This window comes from Cucumis sativus, chromosome 2, assembly GCF_000004075.3.
Source record: "Cucumis sativus cultivar 9930 chromosome 2, Cucumber_9930_V3, whole genome shotgun sequence".
In the NCBI taxonomy this organism is placed as follows: Eukaryota; Viridiplantae; Streptophyta; class Magnoliopsida; order Cucurbitales; family Cucurbitaceae; genus Cucumis; species Cucumis sativus.
In genome coordinates, this window is record NC_026656.2 from 4,357,056 (window position 1) to 4,381,027 (window position 23,972).

At 31.1% G+C, this 23,972-nt stretch overlaps 2 protein-coding genes, 1 long non-coding RNA gene and 2 other non-coding genes across 5 annotated transcripts; 2 read left to right on the forward strand and 3 right to left on the reverse strand.

The window, feature by feature from the left end:
• Positions 1–966: 966 nt before the first annotated feature.
• On the reverse strand, positions 967–5,051 carry LOC101214272 ((R)-mandelonitrile lyase 1). Its single transcript, XM_011650619.2, has 4 exons — positions 4,954–5,051; positions 3,818–4,471; positions 2,224–3,076; positions 967–1,153 (listed from the first exon to the last, which is right to left on the reverse strand). The coding sequence occupies exons 1-4, from the start codon at positions 5,033–5,035 to the stop codon at positions 1,114–1,116; spliced, it is 1,629 nt and encodes a 542-aa protein (XP_011648921.2). The 5' UTR covers positions 5,036–5,051; the 3' UTR covers positions 967–1,113.
• Positions 5,052–6,225: 1,174 nt separating this feature from the next.
• TRNAM-CAU lies at positions 6,226–6,297 on the reverse strand. The gene has a single exon. It is a non-coding gene; the product is annotated as a tRNA-Met (tRNA).
• A 3,599-nt stretch (positions 6,298–9,896) lies between these two features.
• LOC116402036 lies at positions 9,897–11,682 on the forward strand. Its single transcript, XR_004214391.1, has 2 exons — positions 9,897–10,292; positions 11,079–11,682. It is a non-coding gene; the product is annotated as an uncharacterized LOC116402036 (long non-coding RNA).
• TRNAW-CCA lies at positions 10,728–10,799 on the forward strand. Its single transcript has one exon. It is a non-coding gene; the product is annotated as a tRNA-Trp (tRNA).
• A 3,461-nt stretch (positions 11,683–15,143) lies between the features above and the next one.
• On the reverse strand, positions 15,144–19,747 carry LOC101214030 ((R)-mandelonitrile lyase-like). Its single transcript, XM_031880830.1, has 3 exons — positions 19,002–19,747; positions 16,002–16,902; positions 15,144–15,466 (listed from the first exon to the last, which is right to left on the reverse strand). Exons 1-3 carry the CDS (start codon positions 19,639–19,641, stop codon positions 15,421–15,423), a joined length of 1,587 nt encoding a protein of 528 aa, XP_031736690.1. The 5' UTR covers positions 19,642–19,747; the 3' UTR covers positions 15,144–15,420.
• Positions 19,748–23,972: the final 4,225 nt, after the last annotated feature.

Here is a 23,972-nt window from a genome sequence, read left to right on the forward strand (position 1 = left end):
TTTTCTTTTCCTTTTTTTTCTTTGTTCGATATTTTTTTATATTTTTTTCAAACTTTTATTTGGTTCAAGATCGTGGTATATTTTTTTCAAATTATTATTTGAATTTTTAAGTTCGTGTGCCAAAAATAAAAGATTGTGAAAAAAAATCATTAAGATTTGGCTACCCTAATTTAAATGATGTGTGACAAACGTAAACGATAGCGTACCAATTTATTTTTTGAAAAAACAGTTTACCTATCAAATATAAACGATCGTATAAAAAAGAATAGTAAAATCTGAACAATGATTTTTCCAAATATATTAGGTGCACTGAATGTCAATATAAACATTTTTGGTATTTTTCATTGTAGGTCTGTGAATTTTTTTTTTTGAAATTATTTTATACTTGTAAATTTTTGACAAAGTCTAAATATTTTACCGCTTTGTTATATTTTTAAAAGTATCCAATTATCCATCCTCAACGAGGAAAAAAGAGAGGTATTTCAGGCGGTATTTTTATGAATGTAACTATTAGAGATTTCATTAGTTCAACAATATAATATATAAATGTGGAGTTTTAAACATTTGACACTATAAAAATTATTTTAACAAATTTAAAATAATAAAACGAATTATACCTTTTCAAATCCTCACTAGTTTTCATCACTTTTAAAATTTTAATAAATAATTACTATATTTATAAAAGATTGAGACTAAAAATGTAAAATCAAGTGAACAATTTGAAATAGAATACAAACTATTAAAATAAAGTTGTAATATTTTAATAGTTAGGAACGAAACCATTAAAATAAAGTTGTAATATTTTAATAGTTAGGAACGAAACTGGAACAAAAATTAAACTTGAAGAACTAGACGTGTAACATTTTAAAATCTAATAAGAAGAAGGTAGAAACCAAATATAAAATTTAGAACTAAAAGTGTATTTTTTAATTAATATATATATATATATATATAAAAAGATAAGGAAAAGTAAATAATTATAATTTTATATTTTAAATAGGAATGTAAATTATTATTTAAGAGAGATACAATAAGTTGAGCATGTAGTAATTAAGATATTTTTGAAGTAGAAACAAATGGCTACTCTTTTGTGCTATTAATTAGCCATTTTTGTTACACCCCTCTTCGTTGCATAATCTGAAGGCCAACATATCTGCAATCATTTTCATTTTTTAGTTTATTAATATATGAAAATGTTGTATACAAACCAAACCACAAATAATTGCATTTCTTATTATTTTTTCCTTCATAAAACATCATACTAATCCTATTTTATATTAGTTTTAAGATTCCATCCATTGATACACATTTATAAACTTCTATTTGTGTTTATCAAGAACATGGATAGAAATTGATAATTTTCGATAGATACGAATTGATAGAAACTGAAACTTTGTTATATTTTGTAAATGTTTTTACAGTTTCATCGTTTACAATAATTTTCGTTCATTATATTTTTTCTAAAGTTTTCCAACATTCCTAGGAATGATAATTTAAAATGGTTTATATTGTCTTGATTATTTTAGACTATTCTTCAAAAAGGAATTTAATATATAGTCCAAAGTTTCCTACTAAAACGGTAATGATAACTATTTTGTTTTTAGTTTTCTAAATGTAAAAATTTTCTTTGATTTCTCACCGTAAATTTTAAAAACTACTTATTTTAGAAAAAGAGGTATTGACAAAAATAGTAAAAGAATTTATGATAAATACAACTAAGATTTTAAATTGTAAAAGTAGCAAATTTAAAAGCGCTAATTTTCTGATATTCGCCTGATAGTCATATTTGTCATATTTGCTATATTTGTAATATGAAAAAAAAAAGTATCATAAGCAATTTTTTTTAATTTTTTTCTCATCTCATGCAATTAAAAAAAAGTTTTATTTTCATTTTTTAAAAAGAAAAACAATATTCCTCCTAAAAAGAAGAAAGAAAAAAGAAAAAAAGAAAAAAAAATCCAAATAGGGTAGATTTTTTAAAAGACAAAAATTATCCTATTTGTCTTTACGGTGATGCTGTTTGATTGAATTATGGTAGTAAACGATTTGAGTGTGTGATAGACGATGATCACGGATAGATAGTGATATTATGCTACTTTTGAAAATATTTTGATTCGTTTTTGTTTAAAATGTATTTCACCATCATTTCCAAACAATTCAACAATAATTTTAAGAAAATATTTTGATTTAAACTTTCGAGATGAAAAGTATTTTTTTACTCACCGAGCAAGCATCATGAGAGTGGCAGTAGGATTAGATCCCGGCGAGACTGCAAAAGTGGAGCCATCAAGTACACGCAAATTTTTAACTCCGATAACACTATAATTACCATCGACAACTTTTCCAACTAAACAACCTCCATGGTAATGCCAATACAACGTCACCGTCTTCTTACAAAACTCCCCAACTGCACTATCATCCGACAAATTTCCCGGCAACGGAAGCCCCACAAATTGAATCGTCTTATTACCCTCCAAATCCCTCGTCTTAATATTCTCTACAGTTTGAGTTTTAAGAAAACCTCCCACTTTTCTCACTCCCTTAACACACATAGCAACATCGGCAGGATGAGAATAATAATTGAATCGAACAATGGGATTGCTTGCTGCATCGGCAGAGGAGTTTAAACGAAGCGAGCCCGTGGAGGCAACTTTAGAAAATTTGCCACCAATGGTAGCCAGGCTAGTAGTTGTTAAAGAAGTGGAATTAGGAGGGAAAATGCTAAATAATGGGGGAATTGAGAGCGGTGTTGTACTAGCAATGGATTGGAAGTAGAAGGTTTTGTTTTGTGAAATTCCTATGACTTTTGAAGAGGTGAAACTCAATGGAAATGGCCAAGCTAAGACGTAACCAAAACGAGGATAGTCCATCATGGATTGGCCGACATGTGGTTGGTGAAGAACAACAGGTAGTTGTAAAGAAGAAAGATAAGATTTTGGGCCAATCCCACTTAGAAGGAGAAGTTGAGGACTTCCAATGGCTCCTGCACTTACAATGATTTCTCCTTCTTTGCGAATGTATGCTGTGTGTAGCTTTCCTTTTGAGTCTGAATACAAAACCCCATTCGCTGATAAACCTACACCAAAATATATAGATATATAGTTTGAAAAAGTATGAAAATTCAACATTTAGTGGAACAATAAACTTATTTTGTTATCATTATTACACATTTGTGTGTATGTATATAATGCAAAATCGCAAACTTGACTCTCAACTTTACAGTATCATAGAAATTGGACCAATGATAAAAAATTTAATTCTCAAAATTATATAATAAATACAATTTATATGATTTATATATAATAAATATAATTTATATAATTTAAATATTAGTGTGAGAATCTAATTTCTTATTTTGAAAGTTAACGAGTATAATGCAAATACCATTGTATGGGGATAATTTTTTACTCCTTCTCTACACACCTAGCCTCTTTGTCTACTAGATGGAGTTTCATAGACACTAATTTCTAATTATAAACCTAAATTCTAACTTTTTTTTCGAATAACAATTTTAAAAATTAATAATTAAATATATAACAATGATAGACTCTTATATAGTCATCAATGATATACCAATATTTGTAAGATAATCGATAATGATAGACTTTGACAGATTTTGAAATATTTGTAATTTATTTAAAAATGTTATTCAATATGTTAATATTTTGAACGAAATTAATTGCTATATTCAGTGCTATTTATTTTTTAAACGAAAGGTTAGAATTAATTAACCTTTTTATTTTCTTTTTCTTTCTATATTAAGTTTTGGAGCTTTTAAAGGTAAAAAGCTAAGATTATTAAGCCAATATGCACTAACCAGAGAAGAGAATTCTTTGAACAATAGCCTGAACAGCAACTTTGAGATTTGTAGGTTGAGCCTTATTTAAAAGCTCCACAGCTCCATGTCTAGTCCCATTCTCATCAAAGATAGAACCTGAAATTTTAGTTCCCACATCATCTCTTAAATCAAACCCATTATCAGGCTCAACTCCACCTTCAACAAGAAACCTTCTAAAAGCACCTTGCCAAAGATTCAAACTAGGTTTAAACACTATAGCCTCTTCAACCCATTCATATGCCTTCTCCACCATTTCCATGTCCAATTCTTGCATCCCCAATTGTGTTCTGAAAAACTCTGGATCAGCTCTCGAGTACACACCGCCGTTGATCATGCTACTCCCACCGAGGACTCGCCCTCGTATGTTCTCAACACCGTCCTCGGAAATGAATCGATTGAAGGGATTCTTGCCGTCGTCTTCGACCGTGAAAACGTTTAGTAACTGTTGTTCGTTTAATACAGAGGGATATTTGCTTGGTTCACTGCCTCTTTCAATAAGGAGGACAGAGAATTTTTTTGATAATGTTGCAGCTAATGGACACCCTGTTGTTCCTCCCCCTACTATTATGTAGTCATATTCTTCTTTTATTGGGAATTCACTTGCATCTTGTACAAATTTCATGTAGCTAACATCTAAACAAAACAAATTTGAGGTTAGATGTTTATATAAATACATAATAAAAAATGGGTATACTTCAATGTTAATAAACTAACGACTATGGATTAATTTTTTTAAAATAAGAAAGAAAGAGGAATTTTTCGTAGAAGTTTATTGTTATATAAAATATAAACATAAGAACCAAAGGGATAGAAACTAAAATTTATGGATTAAACCATCACCTCAAATTGAAAGTAAAAATATCTTTTCAATCCTGTTTGTTTAATAGAACAAATTGTGTAACAATGTATAAGAAGACAGAGAGTAAAACTAATTTGAAACTAATTTTAACAACGTGTAAGAATATTTTTTCCTTTTTTTATTTTTGAGAAAAAAATGGAACTAAGTTAACTTTCATAAAACTAATTAATAAGAATTAATTTACTAAAATAAGACCTTGAACAAGCTGAACTAGCCGAGAGATTAAAGAAAACAATAAAGACAAAAGGGTTTTTACCTTGATTGAGTCCTAATTGGGAGTGAGAGAGAAAGACAAGGATGAGAAGGAGAAATGCAACCATGGTTGAATAATTCTCCATGTTTTTATCAAAAGCACTTTTTTCTTGTTTAATTGCCTTTGCAACCAGGCAGGTTTATATAGACATAGGATAATTGAGTCTAAAATAGAATACAAGTTATGCAAGTAATTCTAGAAGTCCATTCATGCAAGTTATTCAATTATTATCACGAATGATCTACATTTGTTTTTCAAACTTTTATTAAAGATATAAAATAAAATACAATTATTTTGGAGCCTATTGAAATAAATTTGAATTTCCCCCTCAATTATATGACATTTTCACCCTTCTAAACTTCTATTCTTTTAATAAATATATATAGCTATCACCAATAATTAGATGCAACCAAATTTACCATGTATTTGAAATACATTTTCAAATATTTATTTTAGAGAAAAATTAGTGTGTTTAATTATAACCACTTTAAAATAACTTTTGAATAAAGTGTATAAAAACAAAAGAGTTTAAAGAAAAATGAGTTTTTTAATAAACATCCTTTTCTTAACCCAATGAAATGGATGATACAATATTATTGAAAAATATTCAAAGGTAAGAAACTAATTATTGAACTCACAATTGCGTTTCCCCCTGTTATGTTGGTGGGTCTGTTATGGTCTACATTGCTTCCAGGAAAATGTAAGATCTTCTTTTACAGTTTGTTACATAATAACATAAATGTAACCATGAAGATCCAGAATTTGAACATGATGTTCTTGGAATTCCTTGCATTTCCTAACTATGCGGTCCTTGATTTTAAGTGAAAAGTTGTTTCGGAAAAAGAACGTACATGTTGATATCGGTTCATTCATTTTTTTTCTTTCTAAAATTTGGTTGACATTACGTGTCCAATAGTTTTTGCTTCATTCATCCCAAAACCACATTTTATTGGGACGGTTTCGCTTTAGTACCTATGAATGACTTATGCCTAGGATTTAGAATCCGGATTTGGCACTTGATGGCCCCCATATTTCTATGCATTATGTTGAGAATCGCGTCGTACATTGGAAAAAGATAGATGGACTACTGGATTAATTGCTAATTGATTTTGAGATGGAGTTACTATAAAATATGATACTCATGATACTCAGTCCAATAGATATCATCTTGAGGGGGATATGCATGGTGAGAATACCACACAGGAAAAATAAAATGAGACTCACACTCTTATTGTAAATAATAGTTTTCCATTATATTAATAAAGACATTTGCTCTATCAGAGCCAGGTTTCGATCCTGGGACCTGTGGGTTATGGGCCCACCACGCTTCCGCTGCGCCACTCTGATTTGTTGATATTTAATTAAAGTCTTTCTTAATCATATTTTCAGATTTTCATGATCTATTTCATTTGAATGTGATATCAGTTCATTTCTTAATTATACTTTCATATATTTATGATCTCTCTCATTTAGATGTGATATCAATTCCTTTATATCTCCTTCTAAACTTGAGGCCTTACAATAAATACGAGGACTATTGGCATACGTATTTCGTTGTCCAAATTCACGTGCCAATTACTGAAATACACACTATAAACACTAGTCTTTAGTGGTAAGTCCATGTCAAACTTATACCGGGAGCACATTAATTTCCCTGACAAATTAATATTCTGCTGAGGTAACCGAGTTGGAGGGGTTGAGCTTGATATTGATTGTAAGAGAGCTAAATTGCATGAAACGAAAGTGAATTGTAAAGATTCAATAAAGAAAAGCCTAGCTTAGGTTATACCGATCTCTCCCGATCCAAAGAATTAGCTCATTGATTAATTATCATTACTTATCTCTCTGTAATGTTTTGATCACCAAACCAATAATTTAATTACTTAAGATAACTAGATAGTCCTAAGATTATAATTTTTCTAATTCAACACGATGAAGCATGCATAATTGAATTATCCAATAATAGCATTAAGTTCAAGAGAATGTTAGGTTGAATGGTCAATTTTCAGGCTTCTAATTGAACAAAACATTTGGTATAATTAATCCTAAGTTGGTTAGAACAATGTTCATCCTGATAAAATAACAAGCTAACCTAACCTATTGCTTCTAACTTAAATCTTATATATCAAAATTATCACCGGTCAAAGATTTAATTTGAAAACAAAAATTTTGAAAACAAGGGAGCCAAAGAAAACAGAGTCATGTTTCTAGATATGTGTTTAGTAGCGGAATCATAAATTAAATTCCAAGTTAATGCCACTAATAGAATGATGTTGGTGTCTATCAATGTCTAATATTATTGATAGAATTTAAAAATTTTGTTATAGGTCGTAAATATTTTGTCTAATTTGCTATTTTTGACAATTCCCTATATTATTGCATGCTATGTATATTTTAACTTAACAAAAATAATTGAGTTTATATCATGAAATATTATTTTTGTTATTGTTTGTCCCTTTTAAAATAATTATGCATTTTGGATTCTATCAACGACGAAAATTGATACCGGTGCATATCGGGTAAAAAAAGAAATGAGACAATAGACCACATCTTCCTCCACTGCTCTTTCATTAAATCCTTCTACAGCAAAGGAAAGGATCTCACTGGTTGAATCACTAGTAATGTTTGACAGCCTAAAAGCCCTTTGCAAACACATTTGTTCTATAAATATCAATTCTCAAAGGGTTTGATTCTCTTCCATCTTTTGATTGCCATCACTTGGACAACTTGGTTGGAAAGGAACGACATAATATTCAACAATAGCTACACTTCCTCGATCAATCTATAGGCAAACATCTGCAAACTGACTGCCCAAATAGCCTATCAAATATAAGCTTTTCAAAAATTATTCCGCTTCTACTATTGCTTTAAATATCAGTGCTTTTTATTAATATGTCGAGCTGTATTTTTAGGCTTTCTCTTTATATTTTGGCTTATATCGAGCCTATATGTAATAGATATTTTGTATCTCCGAAGCTTTATTGAATATAATATTGGAGATGATGAGGGTGCCCACCTAGTGGGGATGCTCGGTGTGCCTACTAATACTTCCAGTTTCATTTTCTAGAAAAAAATTCTTTAAATTTAAAATACATAATCTAAAACCAGTTTTCAAAAATAGAATTCATACCACCAACCAAATGCCTTCATGAATTTAAAACATAAAACAAAATCTAAGTTACTTACTAAACCGAAAAATTTTGAACTTCATCTCTTGATTGACAATATACCAAGTTAAACTGTACTCGTGTTTGGTTGGAGTTTTAATTTATTTTAACCTTATGACTTTTAACTTATCGTATTTAAATGCTTAATTAATTGCCATAATCACTCATTTGAACTTTTGCAAACAACCTATCTAGTGAAAGTTGGTTTAAAATTCAACTAATAAAATCCTTAAAACTGGTTATAATGTTGAATATTTAATTTTTCTCTCTCCTTTTTTTTTGGTTAAAAGAAGTTAACATTTTCAAATAATATTTATACAGCTATAAGTGATTTTGGACCAAATGATATAATTGAAATTTAAAAATGACAAAAAAAAAATGCATATGATATATGTTTTGAAAGTAACAATTAAAGACCAAGTAGCTGGCGGATACCCACTCTTGTCAAACACTCAATTGTGAGGCTAACTCTAGCCAAACATAAATTAACACAATTGAACTCAACCAATGAAATGTCATTTTATTTTGGAAAAGCTGCAAATGTAGTAATTAGATTCAAAATAATTAAGTATATATCAAGATTTTAAAACATTTGCAAATATAGCAAAAACTGTCAAAATCTATCACTAATCGTCTATGTTGCAAATAGTGTAATTGTAATGGATGACCATTTGAGAAATAATAATTAAGAATATAGCAACATTTTAAAAAAATTGTAAATATAGCAAAACTATCACTGATAGACTTGTATCATTGATAGGTTTGTATGATCTATCAGTGATAGACCAATTTTTATAACATGGTCTATCAGTGATACTATATCATTGATAGAATTTGACAAATTTTGCTATATTTGCAATTTTTTAAAAATGTTTCTATATATTTAATTATTTTGAATTTAATTACTAAATTTGCAACTATCTCTTGCAAATATTGGTCTATCATTAATAGACGTCTATCAGCGATAAAAGTCTATCAGCGATAAAAGTCTAGCACCGATAGATTTTGCTATATTAGTTCTTTTATGCATGCACTATATCATCAGGGTGACCCCTAGCCAAACAAAATCCAAGCACGCCCATTTAAGGATTTGTTAGAGAGCACAACATGACATCTATGATGTTGTGCTCAAATCTTCTAATATGCAGTAACATCCTAAAATTAAGGTAATTTCTAATTTTGTTTTTGATTAAGTTATTATTGGATTTTATTTTAATTGAATTTGATGGAATTGAAATTAATTAAGTATATATATGAGCATGTATATTTAATTAATTTTTTGGATTTTTGGTGAAGTATGTTATTAATTAATTATTTGGTTTTGTGTAATTATTTGATGAAATAGAAAAATTGACAAACAATACATTTACATAATGGATAATTATAAGATGTATAATTAAGTGGATATATGAGTATGCGTACTTAATTAATTATTTGAATTTTTTTAAAAAATATAAAACTTTATAAAGTATCTACACTTCATACAACAAAACCTCTGAAAGACAAATAATTCATTACACTTGATTTTTCTATGAAGTATAAATATTTTGTCGAACATCCGCAAAGTGTAAATATTTTGTCAAATGTTCAATTCATGATAGATAATTTTATGATAATGAACTATTTATTTCGTTTTGATATTAGTAAACGATTGTTTAGGTTTGGTGAAAAAGGAAGAAGAAACGAGAAGAAGAAAGACACAATATCTGATAATGATAAAAATAAAAGAGATGATGATAAAGAAATCGCTAACAAGCATAATGTGAAATTCAAAACCATTTGAAAATATGGCTTAGTAGGTTTTTATTTTGTTATAAATGCTTACAGTTCCCAGTGAACTGAAAAGAAAAGGGAAAATAAAAGAGAAAAGAAAATAAATTTGGACCCTTCTTCTCTCCACGTTTGAACCCAGCCATTGCCCATTGTGCATCTTTGTTCGTCCGGCCATACCACTCCCAGCCACTTTGTCCAACCAACCGGAGCCCGACCCGAAGCTTTTGACCGTGTCGCACATGAAGCCCAGCAGTGTCCATTCGTGAGCCGCGAGTCACCTCCTCCATTCAAGCCATGTTGTGTGCCATTCCCTAACCAAATTAATGTCGAGTGGGGGATCTGAGCCTTGTCCTCACTGATGAGTCATGTTCGCCATCGCTATGCTCTCCATTGGTGTTTTGGGTGAGTTTTTGGGCTTTATTGAAGTTGTGTTGTGGGTTTTCAATATCCATTATTAGTCACCAATGGATTGCATCGTCACTCAAATTTGTGTAAAATATATTACCAAATTACACACCAAACACTAGCATTAGTGGTAAGTCTGAGCCAAACTTAGGGAGCACGTTAATTTTCCAATCAAAATAAGTTTTCAACCGAGGTAGTTGGGGGTTTTGATGGTTTTTCTTAATTGCAACTAAATAAATTGCAATGAGAAAATAAACTATAAAAATTATATAGAAAAAAAATCTAGCTTGGGTCTAACGAATTTTCTATTTGATGTATTCAATCATGCTTTTATCATTACTAATCTTACTATTTTTTTGATTGATTATACCTAACCAATTTAATTGAGTTGTCGTGAGCAACTAATTAATTGTTACCAATTGAATTAACAAGGGATCCGTGGCGCAATGGTAGTGCGTCTGACTCCAGATCAGAAGGTTGCGTGTTCGATTCACGTCGGGTTCATATTTTAAATTATATCATTCTGACAGCACAAAGTTGTTATAGGCCTAAAGACAAGTGTGTTTTTTTTAAGCTTCTTTCGAATTTAAGCAAAATAAGATAACTTATTTTCAACACTATTAATCAATCAATCAGCATAAGTATGCACTAGAAGTTCATAGTCCAATTGTTTCTGGTCTAAAGCTTGTGAAGGATGAAGAAGGTTGTTAAAGTGGATAAGACTTTTTATAAATAAGCTGTAGGGAGTTTTATGCACTTACATGTTGCTAAACGTGCATTAAGGTACTTGAAGGGTAAATCTGAATTTGGAATTTTCTACAAGAGAGGAGGAGATGAAAGACTTGTGCCTACACAGACAATGACTATGTCGAAGGACTTGGATGACAGGAAAAACACTTCATAATGTGTTTCTTCTATGTTCAAGAGTAGTAGCCTGACATTTTCTAAGAAGCAGCCAGTGGTGAGTTTATCCACTACAGAAGTCGAATTCATTGCTGCTACATTATGTGCATGTCAAGCAATATGGTTGAAAAGGGTTTTGGCAAAGTTGAGTTGGAAGTAATAAGAAGTTGCAACTATTTTTTGCGACAACTTAGTGATTAAACTTTCAAGAAATCCAACAATGCATAATTGCATGAAGCATATAGATTTTTTCTTTCTGGCCATTCTGCTGAGGTGAATGTGTGGCAGGAAAAAATCTTTTGATACCTTATTCCTCACAATAATTTGTAAAAGTGATTCACATGTATTCTTCACCACTATCTGATCATAAGGCCTTGATGTAAAGATTGGTTGTCTTTTCTAACCATCACCTTGAATTTCTTGAATACTTCAAATGCTTCTAACTTTGCCTTGATGTAAAAATTAGTCGTCTTTTCTACCATCACCTTGAATTTCTTGAATACTTCGCATGCTTCTATCTTTTCTTTTAGAAAATAAACCTTAGTCTTTCTTGTATAGTAATCAATAAAGGTAATAAAATACCTTTTCTCACTGAAAGACATTAAGGTGGCAGGACCACATTTGTTTGTGTGTATAAGCTCGAGAGTTCTCTTTGCACAATATTCGGCCTTCTTTTGGAACATTGTCCTTGCTTACTTTCCATGTACACAGCCTTCACAAAACTTCTTGGTGTAGACCATTTTTGGTAGTCCATGGACCATGTCCTTTGCTAACTCTTTTAGCCCGCTGTAGTGTAAGTGTCCAAACCATAAGTGCCATAAGAGTGCTTTGCCCTCCATGTTGACTTGTAAACACTTTTCTTGTAATATTCTTTAAGTTGAGATTAAACATCCATTTTTTTGCCATCTCAACATGTGTGAGTAACCGATCATTTCTGTCATTCAAATATAGCATTCGATCTTTCATGATGACTGAACATCCTTTCTCCAATAACTGTCTCATGCTTAGAATATTATTCTTCAAGTCAAGTACAAAGTAGACATCCTCCATAGTACCTTATTTTCTATCTTTTTTTAAAAAACATAATTTTCCTCGACCTTTGACTTGAACCTTTGATGCATCTCCAAAAGACACATATCCATCTTCCATCTCCTACACATCAACAAAAAAATGTTCATGCCCACACATATGATTGCTTGCACCAGTGTCAAGATACCACACCATTTCGCAATCCGGAGTGGTGCCTTCATGGGTCATCATGAGAATGCCGTCATCTTTGATCTCTTCTTTTGCCACTAATTTTGCGTTTTCTTCCATCTTCTTCTTGGCATAGCAATCCTTTGCGTAGTGTCTATATTTTTCACAATTGTAACACTCAACATTTGGACGAGCGACCACTTCTTCCACGACCTCGATCTCATCCACGACATTTTTGTTGACTCCTTTGTTCTCTCTTCATTGTTATTTCCACGACCACGACCTTTGCTGCGAATGAAACTGCGACCACCCCTCGACCACGCCCACTTTCTTGATTGTGTTGTGCATACATTGCTTTTTCTTCTTTGATAATGACCATCTTTGTTTGTAAGGCCTCTTCTAGAACCTCTTGTTTTTTTTTTCCTTTCTTTGTTCATGTGCTTCAATGGAATCTGCAAGATCATCAATAGTCATTTCTTCAAAATTCTATGACTCCTAGATTGCTCAGATGACATTTTCAAAGTCATTTGTCAATGATCGAAGGATTTTCTCCACAACCCTGGCATCTTTGAGAGTTTCTCCATTGCGTTTAAGTTGGTTCACCATCGTTTGAACTTGGGTGATGTAGTCAGATACTCCTTCTGACTCCTTCATTTTCATGGTTTCCAATTCACCTCGAAGAGTATGGAGCCGCACTTAACTCAATCAACACCCTTGAAAACCTTCTCCAATGTGTCCTATGCTTCATTCGATGTTTTTGCACCTGCAATTTTCTTGAAGTCAGACTCATCCACAACTTCGAACATGTGATAGAGAGCAGTTTTGTGTTTCATTCACATTTCGTCTTTTATTGGCTTCAATTAATTTGTTGTTGGATTTGCAATTGGAGCGAGCCTCCACTTCAAGACCTTCTTGGACTACTTTCCATGCGTCTTGAGTGTCTAGCATCGCATGCATTTGAATATTCAAGTTGTCATAGTTTGTCTTGGTGTGTCGTGATAATGACATGATCTGTCTTTTTTTTTAAAAAAAATATACTATGCTCCCATGATTCAACTTTTTTCATTAAAGGTTATCAATGTATATAGTCTCACAAGGTGTTTCTCTAAATTCCTTCGATAAAATCACTAATAAAAGCAAAATTAAAGAGATTGCAATAATCAAGATAGAATTTCAAAGGTTGCAATAATTCTTGACCTTTCATTATACAAACTGCCGTAACTTTTATTCTAGATAACTCCAAAAGACTTGAAAACTTGAACCATTAGAAAGTACACAGCCGGGGCATCAAACTCCATAAGTAATATACTTATTCAAAATGTCGTTTGATCTCTCAAATACATGTCGAAAAACTAACATTTTGAGTTTAATGCTCAACAGTTTCATAAATACTTTTTTTTTTCAAGAAGAATCTCAATTACAAGTAAACAATTTCTAACTCTCACTTGTTGAACATACTTATTCAATATTCTCTTAGCCGATAAATTTTATCATGATTTTAGGGTATTTATAGAAGTAGATTTCTTAACCAACTGCTTTAGTGAAAGTTTAACAGGAGTAATTCTTGCTTGCATAGTAGAATAAAGCAAAAAGAAAAAAAAATTAAGATAAAATAATATGGTATAAATTAATAATAAAAGATGAGATGAGATTGTATATCCTAGCTTGCCAATAGGATTAGAAAATTCATATCCTAGATAGCGTCAGCAAGCAAACAAGATATAATTATCATGATTTGTCATATCAATCAAAAAGTGTTCCATCCGTAAGGAGATAAATAAGCATAGATTGACATTTATGGAAAAATCACAACCTATATAAAGTCCTATCCCAAAGGTTGAAATATTACATACCTTTCAAGACAATATGCACTTACAAATAAAACAACTAGAACACAAAGATATATAGAATGAGGTGAGGGAGAGTGCAATCAACAAAGAGAAGGGTTTGGAGTGACTTGGGATCCTTAGAATGGCAAAATGAGAGGTTAAATTTATAGTTGTTGGGCATGGGTAGTGTTGCAAACACTATAGGCTGCGTTACGAGTCTATGAAGGATCTCATCCGTCGCATCAAGTTCGTCTGTTGCACTCACCTTACCTTGTTTACTGCTCAGCATCCCGACTTTGTCTTCTTTTCGTGCCACCTACTGCATGCATGGGAGACAACTGTCCGCTTTGAGAATCTTGGGTGATGTCACAATGCTATAGTGCAGCATAGTGACGCTGCCCTCTTCATTTTTGTAATGTTGTGTTCTTTCTTCATTTTTGCTCAAAATTGGTCTGATTTGTATCGTTTGCTCCCCAACTGAGAAATTAAACTTTGTTTGGTAAGCTTCTGAACTAAGTGGGAATGATGATGATAGTACAGAAGTTCTCATTTAGGAAAGATGTTTCAATGCACCTGCAGACCAAATTGAACCTTTAAAAAAAAAATCATTGTTTGATAAGAACACTAGCAAACACATTAAAGCTAATCTTAAGTAAGAAGAACAAATAAACACATTTTAAGTGTTTATCAGTCTCTCCCTCATATTACAAATATTTCAACTGTTGGTGTCACATGCATTTAAGGTTTAGGGTTTCTTAGCCAAAATGTTGAGTGTTACGATCACATGCGTTTTTTCTTAGCCAAAATTTAGCATCAACGATTCCCTTTATTTACCATATGAATAGTCCTATGTTACCAATCATTAATTATTGCATTAATTTAGTATTTAATTTGAATGGAAAAAGTGAAACACAAAGCATAACAATATATGTGTGTTTATTTTGCCAAAGGGAACAATAACTCAATTGACAGAATTAAGTATATACGAATGACTGAGATCTATGATATCAATCCAAACAAGAAGGAGGCATGGATGCATAGTTTATCTCATGTGTCCTCATAACCACTAAAAAGAACACCTTTCTATTGGTCTTATCTAAAATATTGCTATTCATAAATATGAATTTTTTTGTCAATTGAGATGCACATGCCCTTCCTTGCCCCACTTGGATATGCTCTTTCTCCTCCCCTGTAGTTTACGCTAAACTCAATCTTTCTTGAAGCATTTTCATGCCAACATATCTGCAAAATCATTTCGATATCATTATTTTATAGAAATAAATATACTAAAATACTTTCATAGTAACAACGTACGAAGTTTTGATTTTTTTAATATACAGATTGAATCTCTCACCTCACGATTATCTGCAGGGTTGGATTGATCATGGTTTTTAAATTGTAAAGTTTGTAAATCACTTGAAGTTGTAAAGATGTTTTTGATGTTTGAAGATTAAGTTAAAAAACTTTAGTTCTACTAGATAAATTTCAATGTTAATATATACATGTGTGTATACATACGTATGTATATATACAATTGAATTAATATATAACAATAATATCAGTAGCTAGTGATCTAGTAATAAAAACTGTCTTTAAACTTACTCTAAATTTAGGTTTAAACTCACTCCTTACATTTTACATTTTGAAAACCAAATCAAAAATAAAAAACTAAGAGAAATAATTTTTGTTTTTAAAGTTTGTCTTCTCTATAAATTTCTATTACAAACAAAACGGGTGAAAACAGGTAGTTGAAAGATATATATAAAAAAAGACTTACCGTCCGAGCATCATGATAGTGGCCATAGGATTAGTTCCTGGCGACTCGGAGAAAGTGGAGCCATCAACTACACGAAGATTTTCGATTCCCATTACTCTATAAGTACCATCAACAACTTTTCCGACCACGCATCCTCCATGGAAATGCCAGAACGTCGTCACCGTTCTCTTACAAAACTCTCCAACCAAAGTATCATCTGCCATATTTTCCGGCAATGGAATCCCTAGAAACTGAAGTGTTTTCTTGCCCTCCAAATCTTTTGTCTTAATATTTTCTATCGTTTGTGTGTTCAACAAATCTTGGATCTTTCTTAATCCTCCAATACATTGTGCAAGGTCACGGGGATGCGAAAAATAGTTGAATCGAACCATTGGACTCTTTCGCACATCAGTAGAAGAATTCAACCAAAGAGACCCCAAAGAATCAACTTTGGAGAATTTTCCACTGATGAGAACTAAGCTCATGTTCAGTGAAGTTGATTGAGGAGGAAGAAGACTAAAAGAAGGTGGAATTGAGAATGGTATAAAGCTTGACAAAGACTCAAAATATGTATTCTTTTCTAAAATTCCGACGACTTCCACCGTCGTCGTTGGTAGAGGAAATGGAAGCACAATATTGACGCCAAATCGAGGGTTGTCCGACATGAATTGTCCGACATGGGGTTGGTGAAGGAAGAGAGGAAGGTTTAAAGAAGAAAGATGAGATGTTGAGCCAACCCCACTTAGAAGGAGAAGTTGAGGGCTACCAATGGCTCCAGCACTTAGAATTATCTCTCCTTTCTCATGGATGAATGCTGTGTGTGACTTTCCTTTCGAATCTGAATACAAAACCCCATTTGCAGATAAACCTACAAAATTCATGTAAATAGTATGGAGAGAGTTGAGTAGATTCACACAAACATCTCAACCAAATAAACATATATATGCGTGGTATACTCATCAACTTATTTTATATCACAACAATCCAAATTTGTTGAACAATATTTTGAACAATTATTAAAAAATGTACCAACAATCCAAACCGAGCTACAAGTTAGACATATATGCATGATACATATCATCAAATTTCAATAATTATAAAATTATTGATTTTTTATTCCAATTTTTTAAAAAAGTTTTATGGTATATAATTAGCTAGCCAAACATAGATTCAAACCAACCACTATGTTTATAAACTTTGTTAGGTATAGCAAGCCTTCGAATTATGAGAGCACAAATGATAAGTCAAAGCATATTCAAATTCAATTTAAAAATCGTTTTATGTTGACATTTTCCCCTATCAAATATCTTACTTTCATGAATACAACAAACGGAAAAAAATGTATTTACGGCCCGTGCCACAAATTGAAAAAGCTCATGAAGTTTATCATTTTTTAAAAAATATCTAGGTTTGCTCTTTCTTATCATCGTCTTTCTTCTCCTCTCTTCTGCGATTTTTTTTCTTTTCCTTTTCGGCGATATTTTTTCTTTCCATTGTCTTTTTCTTTTTTCCTCCAATTTTTTAAAAATATTTTCCTTTTCATATTCTTTCTTCTGTAATTTTTCTTTTCCTTCCTATCATCTTTTCCTCTTCTTCTGTAATTTTTTTTCTTTTCCTTTTCATCGTCTTTTTCTTTCTTCAATAATTCTTTTATATTTTTTCAATCTGTTATTTGGTTCAAGATCATGTGTCAAATATAAAATATCGTGAAAAAAATCGTTAGGATATTGGATTGTCATGCAAACGATAATGTACAAAAGTAGCCAAATCTAAATAATGATGTACTAAATATAAACAATAGTGTACCAAAAAATCTTGAAAAAGAAAAGTTGAGATTTGGCTACCCTAATTTAAATGATCAAATTGCCAAATTTAAATGTTCATGTGTCAAATCTAAACGATCATATGCTAATTCTAAACTATTGAAGTACAAAAATATCTAAAAAAATCGTTTTAATTTTGCTACCAAAATTTAAACGATTAAATTAAACGATCGTGTACCAAATCTAAATGATTGCAGACCAAAAAATCTTGAAAAAATTCGCCAAACTCAAATCTAAACTATCAAATCTAAATGATTACATGAGAGAATAACCAAATTTAAACGATCGTTTCCCAAATATATTACGTGTTCTAGATAACAATTAATCATGAGACATTTTTGGAATTTTACATTGTGGGGTTGTGAGTATTTTTCGATTTTCAAATTGTTCTATATATGTAAATATTTAGCTCATTTATTCTATTTTGAAAAATTCCCTTTTCTTTTCATAATTTTTTGGGTTTTGTTTTAAATAATATTTCGATCACCCATTTTCAAACCTAGGTAATACAACACATGATCAAAAGTAAAGCATATATTAATTATTTGATGTCATATATTATATACTTCTTTACATATCTTGGTTTAGTTTAATAGGTTGGACCTTTTTTCCCTTAGATATCACTTCTTCATAACAAGTTTGAAAATGTTTGGGTATAATTTTAATTTTAACAATTGATATGTGTTTTTGAAAATGGGCGTATGTAACAAAATTGGTGAAAATATTTTAAAACAGATAAAATTTCATAGCTATTAGTTATAGATATTGATAAATAAATTTTTAGAAAATAATACTGTAGGTGGGCACCTTCATTGTACCCACATCATTCTCAATTTTTAGACATTGATAAATATTAATAAACATTTATTAGTGTCTATTAATATATATCAATGATAAGTGACGATAATAGTCGTCTATCAGTATCTATCAATACTTATCATTAATATTTTTTTATATTCATAAATACTTTAGTTAATTTTGTTATATTTGAAAACTAACATTTTTTTTAATAAGATATACACATATGGGAGAGACTAGGAGGTGTGTCTAGACGCTTCAACAAAGGTTGACACATTGCACACCCTCATCAAACTTTGTATCTAGATCGATGAACAGGAGCTTGAAGGGAGCTCACAGACAAAATATGCTATTGAGAAGCAACTTAATTAAAAGAGTAACAAAATCAGTTAGTACTAACCAGAGAAGAGAATTCTTTTGACTGTAGCCTGAACTGCAACTTTAAGATTTTCAGATTCTCCCTTATTAAGAAGCTCTACAGCTCCATGTCTATTGCCTTGGTTATCAAAGATAGAACCTCCAATTTTAGTCCCTACAAGATGTCTCAACTCAAACCCATTATCATGGTCAACCCCAACTTCCAACAATGCCTTTCTAAAAGCAAATTGCCAAGAACTCAAATTTGGTTCAGAAACCAAAGTCTCTTCAACCCATTCATAAGCTTCTCTCACCATTTCCATGTCCCATTCAATTATTTCTTGTGTTTCAAAAAACTCTTTATGAGCCCTTGAATAGAATCCAGCATTGATCATGCTACTACCACCCAAAATCCGCCCTCTTAGATTCTCTACGCCATCCTCGGAAACGAACCGTTGGAAGGGATTTTCACCATCGTCTTTGTCAGTGAAAGCATTCATCAATCCTTGTTTGTTCAATACAGAAGGAAACTTGTTGGGAATATTGCCTCTTTCTAAGAGGAGGACGGAGAATTTTGATGATAATGTTGCAGCTAATGGACAGCCTGCAGTTCCTCCTCCTATTATTATGTAGTCATATTCTTCTTTTTCTGGGAACTTATTTGCATTGTGCACAAACTTCATGTAGCTGACATCTGAAGAAAAGTTTAGAACCAATTTTTTTTCTTGTTTTGAAAATATTCACAATAAAAAAAAAAAAGAGAAGGTGAACTGATACATGTCAACTAGGTTATTTGATACTTCTCGACAACTTTCATTACCAAAGTTTAGAACTAATAAAAGAGAGAGAGAGAAAGAAGTGGATTACATATATATATGAAGAGAGTGCTATTAGTTTTACCTTGATCACTATTACCGAGTTTAGTGTAACTGGTGGAGAAGACTCCTAAATGAGATTGACAGCAGAAAATAAGGATGTGAAGAAGAAAGGCAGACATGGTTGAGTGCTCCATGATTTCAAAAGCTATACAAGCGTTTGCCTAAATATGCATATAGGCAACCCATGCATGAGAGATTTTAGTTATGTATAGGGCATAAGTTGGAATCTAAAATAGGGAAGAATTAATTTTTTTTCAGCGGATATTTGAATCGCACTTGATTCTTGGCACAAAAAATGCTAGTTGAACTAAAATAATTGATGTTATATGCAAATATGCAATATTTTATCTACTACTTGGATTGCACATTTTAGTCCACCTAATCACACACAATAGGAAAAAAAAAAAAAAAAAACAAAGACTAGTATATATATGGAAAATTGACAAAATGACTCCTCCCACTTTTTTTTTTTTTTTAAATAGACACTTTCCCAAAAACTTGTTTTTTTTTTACCTGTTTGATGATGAAAATAAGGTAAGCACACAAAGTTCTGATGGTTAATACATTTTTACTCTTTTTAATCAATTAAATGCAACAAACTTTTTATATTTAATCAACCACTACAAAAATTGTGATATTACACCTCGAATTACTAACAAATTAATAAAAGAGACATTTTTAAAAATAGCAAAATAAATTAAAATATTTACCAGCTATAACTTTTTTTTTGGATTCCGTCAATAAACTTGTATCACTTTTTGTTAATGACATTGATAGGGCATATCGATATTTATTAATATCTATTATTAATAAATTTAAAAATTTTGTTACATGTTTGTAAATATTTTATCAAATTTGTTATTTTTGACAATTTTCCTAAGTAATAATAATAATAATATTCAATCAATCAAATATTTAATATGTGAATAGGTTTACAAAGTTCAGTGTAAAAATTCTAATAAATTAAATAACAACGAACAAATAGTAGCGATTGAATTTAAGATTTCATGGAGTATACCTATATAGATTAAAGTTGGACATTTGAAATTATTAGAGACTAAAATGATATTTGAACTTTATTAGTGTTATTAAGTTCATCAATTCTTGGTGCTAAAAATTCAAATCCCTAACTAGTTAGAAGAAAGGTATGTTCCCTAGATGAAGGGACATTATATTATACAATACTATGATCTTCCCATGCATTTTGTTTTTTTTGAAGTTAGAAATTAAAATAAAAAGTGAAAAAAATATTTTCATAGTAAAAAATAAAATTTAATCTCCAAGTAGACTAAAAAGAGAAAAATGGGAAAGGGTTAGAGTTCTCAACAACTTTCAAGGACTTGAAACCTCATTTTAGGTGAGATAAAGTAGAAGACGAGGATTGAGTGTATGTGAAGAATGTTTTTTCATATCCTACATTTTGATGACAAAGGTTTTTGAATTTTGAAATGGATTTTAGGAATGATTTTATATTTGTCATCTTCTAGTATAATACGCTTATTTAGCAAAGAAGAAACTACGAAATAGTTTAAAACTAATGAGTTTAGAATAGCTAGAATGTTTGTTAAAACTACTATTGATTTTTGTGGGAAGTTGGTGATCAGATTCTAATTTCTTTACTTAGATACCAACTTTTTGTTTCTTTTGGTAAGTTTTGGTTGAGTATCCTTTCCTAATTATATAGGTTTTTTTTAATGTTCATTCACACCCTATCTAATAAGCATTTGATTGAATCTTAGAAGAACACTTTTTTTTTTTTTTTTTTAAATTTTAGAAGAGTAGTCATCTTTTTCTTGGATTGATATATATCCATATACCTTTCACAAGAGGAATTTAAAAATTTGGGACATGTCAAAATATTCTCTTTTATTTGTAGTCTATTAAAAGTGACGGTGACGTAAAAGTATTTTTACATATTTCTTTTGTAGTAAATAACATGTGGTTATATCTAACTATCCATTTGATAATTAGAGAAGAAACTCATCTAATCATCTTATAAACGTTACGAGGTTCATTGATTTTTTTTGACATGGAGTCCTCAATATCTCATTTGAATTCACCTTTATAGAACCAAATCCTACCTTTTCCTAACCAAATCTACATTGAGTCTTCATGGCCATATTTTTTCATACCATATATTATAATATGTGTGGCATAATATATTATTTATTGTGTCTCGAGTAATCTACTATACATACATGTGGTGTGGTTTTGATACAAAAATGCTTATATTAGTTGGTTTAATATATGCATAGTGCAATGTAAGAAAGTTTAAATGACAATTTTCATTGATTAAATCAAAGATGAAATACTCAGCATATCGTTGAAACGACAAAGTTTTCTTAAAATCAATGGAAGGCAATCAATATATCTTAGGTAGTCTCGATAAGGACCAAGGTATCATATAAAATTTTCTTTCAACAAAAGTCAAAATAATTGAGATTTAGCCTCTAGTTAATTCATCACGGCCTCAAGATTCTTTTGGGTAAAATACCCATTCTTATCGCCATAAGGAAATTGAAAGAAATGATCGGGGTAGCAAAAATATCAGGTGTCATGAATGCGATGGATTTGGACACCTTCAGACTGAATCTGCTACGTTCCTAAAATGAAAAAGAAAGGACTGACAGCAAATTTATCAGATGATGAAGCTTCTTCGACAGGTGAAGTCGAGGATTTTGGTTATGCCTTCATCAACATAGCTACAAAAGAAATACTTCAGAAAAAATAGGAAAACTCATGATGTAAGCAACAATAAGAAAGATGGTGAACATATGGTTCAAATCAGTAAGGACTGGGTAAAGAGTCGAGAGGAAGATAAGCTACTGATGACTCAACTGCAAGAAAGAGTTCAGAGACTGGTGGATGAGAATCATTTATATCTGGCGTATATTGCAAAGTTGAAAAATGAGTTGTAAGAAGCCCGTTTGAATTTGAGTCTCTGTCTAAAAATGTCAAAATGCTCACATGTGGCACTCAAAGTCTTGATCAACTGCTGAATGAGGGTAAACCAAAAAGTGATTAAATGGGTATGGGTTATTCTGGTGGAAGTTTCGCAAGCACCTCCAAGACTGTTTTTGTTAGAGCATCGAATAAAATGAATCACCAAACACATAATACAAGTACCAAGAAGAGCATCAAGAAAAGATGTTTTTGTCATATCCGACCTTTTTGTTTTCAACTACATGGTTTTCCCTCAAATAAAAGGTTTGCTCATAGCTCATCTAGAAAGTGTATTACATCTCAAATCTTAGAACTTCTACATATGGATCTAATGGGACCTATGCACAATGAGAGGCTTGGTGGAAAACGATGTCTTTGTATGTGTAGATGACTTCTCTCGATACTCATGGGTTAGATTTCTTCGAAAAAAGTCCGAAACCTTTAAGGTGTGTCAAACATTATGTCTTCAACTGCAGCGTTAGCAGAACAAGGGAATTATTCGTATACGTAATGACCATGGACGGGAATTTGAAAACAGTGCTTTTGATGAATTCTGTTCAATTTAAGGTATTTTTCACGAGTTCTCTACTCCCCTGACTCCAACAAAATAAAGTTGTTGAAAGAAAGAATCAGACGCTACATTTAACTAGTCTTATATTCCTCCTCTCAAATGTTAAACTTACTCCATGAATAAGTTCCAAAGAAAATTCACAAGACTGAGAAGGAGAAGTTGAAGCGAGAGCATTTAAACGATCTCTTCCTTGACCTTGCAAATGCCCTTGGTAATTCCTGCTTCTGCCAATCTATGACTATATTGCTTTATTGATTCACAACTATATCCCTTCTCCCTTTTGAGTGTTCTGTTTTCTGCCATTAATTGTCACAACGATTGATTATAAGGGTTTTTAATAATTTAATAATGGATGGTTTTTATTTTTTTGTTCTGCCATTATTTTTTTATGCTTCTTTTCGTTTTGGTTGAAGCTTAAATTGGTTTAATTAGGATGCTTTTTTTATGGAAAATGGGCCAAAATTAGTCAATGTTTGAGATGTTGTTCATACCATTGAACACATATTGTCTTTTTTATGGAAAATGGGTAAATATATGTCCTCTTCAAATAGATCAACTTGGTATATTGCCTATTCTGAGGAGCTACTTTAACGTCTCATCCAGACAATTTGGGTTTTATTAC

Bases quoted from the DNA above. Each gene is read 5' to 3' on its own strand.
- LOC101214030 (XM_031880830.1), bottom strand. From the start codon at position 19,641: ATGAAGTTTGTGCACAATGCAAATAAGTTCCCAGAAAAAGAAGAATAT. The intron at 16,903-19,001 runs GTTAGTACTAAC...TATTTGGTTGAG, and splicing joins CAAAAGAATTCTCTTCTCTG to ATGTTTGTGTGAATCTACTC. The intron at 15,467-16,001 runs GTAAGTCTTTTT...ATGATTTTGCAG, and splicing joins ACTATCATGATGCTCGGACG to ATATGTTGGCATGAAAATGC.
- LOC101214272 (XM_011650619.2), bottom strand. From the start codon at position 5,035: ATGGAGAATTATTCAACCATGGTTGCATTTCTCCTTCTCATCCTTGTC. The intron at 3,077-3,817 runs GTTAGTGCATAT...ATTTTGGTGTAG, and splicing joins TCAAAGAATTCTCTTCTCTG to GTTTATCAGCGAATGGGGTT. The intron at 1,154-2,223 runs GTGAGTAAAAAA...AAATGATTGCAG, and splicing joins ACTCTCATGATGCTTGCTCG to ATATGTTGGCCTTCAGATTA.